Source organism: Oncorhynchus kisutch, linkage group LG27 (assembly GCF_002021735.2).
Source record: "Oncorhynchus kisutch isolate 150728-3 linkage group LG27, Okis_V2, whole genome shotgun sequence".
NCBI lineage: Eukaryota > Metazoa > Chordata > Actinopteri > Salmoniformes > Salmonidae > Oncorhynchus > Oncorhynchus kisutch.
The window spans coordinates 11,197,381-11,201,221 of record NC_034200.2 but is presented as its reverse complement, the minus strand read 5'-3'; the positions used below and the strand labels follow the sequence as shown (position 1 = coordinate 11,201,221).

Genomic DNA, 3,841 nt, shown 5'->3' with positions numbered 1-3,841 from the left:
ACTGGTTCCTATTGGTCAATTCAAAAGGGCCGATTGAGGACCTTTAACTGAAGAATGTGTTGTTTTCTATGATTGCATACAGGGATTTTCTACAGTAACAGACACCTTGGTAAAGGTTAAATAAAAACTGAAAGACTAGTGGAAAAACTGGAAAGCCATGTCAAAGTGATTGTACCTACAAGCTGAGTGTTGTGGCTCAGGCTTCTTGTTAGCAGCCGAGTACAACTTAACTTGAGTAAACGCCACACTTAAAAGAAAGTTGCCTTCCCTGCTGGGACAGTTGTCGGCCTCTCCAGACCATTTATAGCCACTTCAGCTGCATTGTCATGCTTTTTCACAACTGCAGGCATCGTCAGGGCAGTAGTTGGCGTCTACTTCAGAATCACTAGCACCCATCTAGTGTGACCCTGTCATGATACCTAATGGCCAAGGCATAATACCAGGCCTTCTCTGCCAATACAGCGGTGCTACAACTGGATGTATAGGAGAATACTTGAGCCTCGTCAGGTTAGAGCAGGAACACAATTTCAGTGGGTTTCTGCTCTGTAAGCAGAGTTGTCCAAGCACTGTTATAATGAAGTGCATAATTTACTGTCACTGCACCACCATGTTAACCAGACTTGATAGCAAAACCAAATTGAACTTCTGCAGAGTATAGCTTTAGATGCTTATTGAGAGACCAAACCAAGACACCACTGTAAGTATTAAACATTTATTTAAATTCAAGTCAGACACTACAGAGTCAGGCATGCAAGGTAGATGGCCTCCCACGAGTCACATCTGGCCTCAGGTTCATACCGGAAACTAATACAAGAACTGATGTACAGGTCAATGAAATCCAACAATAAACTCTCAAATGTTAATTATTGGGCAGGGATAAAAGCAAACCCAGTCAATCTTCTCAGGCCAGTGAATTGTCAGTGATTACAAGTGGTCCAATAAGAACAGCACTTTGAGTTGACCCATGTTTCCCTGAAAAGAAAAAGTTCAAACATTAAACCTGATTGGGACACCTTCATTTCTGTGTCCAGCAATCTATTGCCCTGAGACAATAAGTAAACATGTTAGTGGGGTACAAAGAATAGTAGCACCTGATGCAATTCCACTTGTCCTCCAGGGCTCGCAGCTGGAGTCACAGCAGCCACAGAGGGTACTATGGTAGGGGTCATCAAGGAGCGCCCAACTGGAGGGCGAAAACAAGCACATGAAACCAGAGTAGTACTTTAACGTGCTAAAAGTACCTCCAAAATACTCATATTTTTTGTAACGTGTACACATTTTACCCATGCCCTTTCACATAGTGGCAGGCCTTCTTGCTTGTGTCAAGGCCACTGGGGTCCCAAGCCAAAAGATTGCAGTGAATATACACCTGAGAAGAGATTAAGGATATTACTGCATATTTAAGAGGTGATAAACTGTCAATCATGTAGATTAGTACACCCACTTCCTTGCCAACTGCGAACTTGAAGGCTTGCAGAGACAGACGGATTTCAGAGGTTTTCTGTCTTGGTTCAAACTTTGAATTTGAATTCTTGCTAGCGACAAGACATCTGAGGAGAACAAAACATTTGACAATCACTAATGATTTAGACAAATCCAGAGTCACGTGGAGCATCCTGCTGTATAGCCCAGTGGTACATACCCCTTGTTGGTGATGATGGGGTGCACCGGGCCCTCAGACTGCAGCTCTGGTGTTGTGGTTGCCACACACTCCTCTAACAGTAGCAGCAAAGGCTGATGGACCATCTGCTCCACTGCTGCAGAGATGCGGATGAAGGAGCCCAGGGGATATTCCCGAGAAAGATGTGGTCCAGAGAAGTCATCTGTAGGATACGCATGTGGTCAGGCTTACATCTACAGGATTCAAGTGGTGTACTTCAGGCAGTGTCAAACCTACCCTTCATAAGTTCCATGTGGAAGACTAGATCTCCTTCACCATACGTATGAAACACTGGGTCAAACATGCGAGGCGCCCAGTCTGCAGGCCTACACAGACCCGGGGAAAGATATTAAACATTTAGCAGAGAGTCAATTCATGGTTAAACTTGTTCCAGTTCAGCATTAAGTCAATGCAACATCAATAAAATAGAAACATTTATTCTTGAATACACAAACAGCCACAAATCACCTTTCATAGGCACAAACCACTGGATGAGAGAAAGACTTCAGTTGAGCTTTAGGACCAGACATATAGATCAGCTCATTCATGTACATCAATGTGTCCCCAGTCACCTATAGTGAGGTAGGAGGGATAGGGGGTTAAACACCATTTCTGACAAATATACATGATATAACTTCAGCTAAACCCTACCAGTCTACTGAAGTTACAGTCACTGAATTCCACTTGAAACATGGCCTCCCCAGCAGAGATACTGCTTGGATAACAGCCTCCCAGCCGGAGTAGTGAGGTGTCCATCTGTGACTGGGCCGCCCCCCATCTCAGGGTGACGGAGTCACGGCCACAGTCCACCTTCAGATCTGCCAGGAGGACAAGGCTGTCTAGTTATAGTTTCAAGTATAGAATTAAACTTCTGCAACGTTGCCATGAGTTTTATTAAGTCAATGCTCACCTCCCAAACAAAAACAGAATGCACAAAGAAATAATAAAACACATTACCATCCTGTGCCACAATGGTCACAACAGCCATGCCTAGGAGGACCGCACTGGGCCAAAAGTAAGCCTTCATGACAAAATTGTATTCATTGAATGACAATGTTCAGTTGAAGAGACATATTTATACCAGCCAGCAAGTGCTCAAGTTAATCACTGTCATCAGTGTGTTCGCTGTTAACAACCTCCAGCTGCAGGCGATCAATCCCTGATTTGAAACTCATCCCATTATCCTCATTTATTTCTTATCAGATAAGCTGCATTTACACAGGCAACCCAATTCTGATCTTTTTTTCCACCTGTTTGTCTTTTGACCAATATGATCAGCAATGAAAAAGAGCTACTGTGAAAAGATCTAATGTGATTGGTCAAAACACCAATTACTGGAAAAAAATATCAGAATTGGGCTGCCTGTGCAAAACAGCCATAGTTCCTAAAGCAAAAGGATCAGATGGTTTTCATTGCAACGTGTGTTGCACGTTGCAAAGCCAAAAATACTTTTTTACCGAAACTAAAATAAACAAACAAAAGTATATACGTTTATACATGTAGATTTTTTCGTTAACGAGAACGGTAGAAGATGAACGTGGTACTACTTCCGAACTAGTGTGTTGGGCCAATGTGTCGGGTGGAGATTATAACAGAACATGGCCAAGATGTTCAAATGTTCATAGATGACCAGCATGGTCAAATAATAATAATCACAGTAGTTGTCGAGGATGCAGCAAGTCAGCACCTCAGGAGTAAATGTCAGTTGGCTTTTCATAGCCGATCATTCAGAGTATCTCTACCGCTCCTGCTGTTTCTAAAGAGTTGAAAACAGCAGGTCTGGGACAGGTAGCACGTCCGGTGAACAGGTCAGGGTTCCATAGCCGCAGGCAGAACAGTTGAAACCCGAGCAGCAGCATGGCCAGGTGGACTGGGGACAGCAAGGAGTCATCATGCCAGGTAGTCCTGAGGCATAGTCCTAGGGCTCAGGTCCTCCGAGAGAGAGAAAGAAAGAGAGAAAGATAATTAGAGAGAGCATACTTAAATTCACACAGGACAACGGATAAGGCAGGAGACGTACTACAGATATAACAAACTGACCCTAGCCCCCCGACACAGTGACTCAACCCACTCAAGTGACGCACCCCTCCTAGGGACGGCATGAAAGAGCACCACTAAGCCAGTGACTCAGGCCCTGTAATAGTGTTAGAGGCAGAGAATCCCAGTGGAGAGAGGGGAACC

At 44.1% G+C, this 3,841-nt stretch overlaps 1 protein-coding gene across 1 annotated transcript; it reads right to left on the bottom strand.

Moving 5' to 3' along the window:
• Positions 1-696: 696 nt before the first annotated feature.
• On the bottom strand, positions 697-2,751 carry LOC109872227 (zona pellucida sperm-binding protein 3). The gene is made up of 9 exons (XM_020463388.2): positions 2,618-2,751; positions 2,312-2,478; positions 2,129-2,232; positions 1,898-1,986; positions 1,643-1,823; positions 1,445-1,550; positions 1,284-1,369; positions 1,092-1,183; positions 697-972 (listed from the first exon to the last, which is right to left on the bottom strand). The coding sequence occupies exons 1-9, from the start codon at positions 2,685-2,687 to the stop codon at positions 902-904; spliced, it is 966 nt and encodes a 321-aa protein (XP_020318977.1). The 5' UTR covers positions 2,688-2,751; the 3' UTR covers positions 697-901.
• Between the last annotated feature and the right edge of the window lie 1,090 nt (positions 2,752-3,841).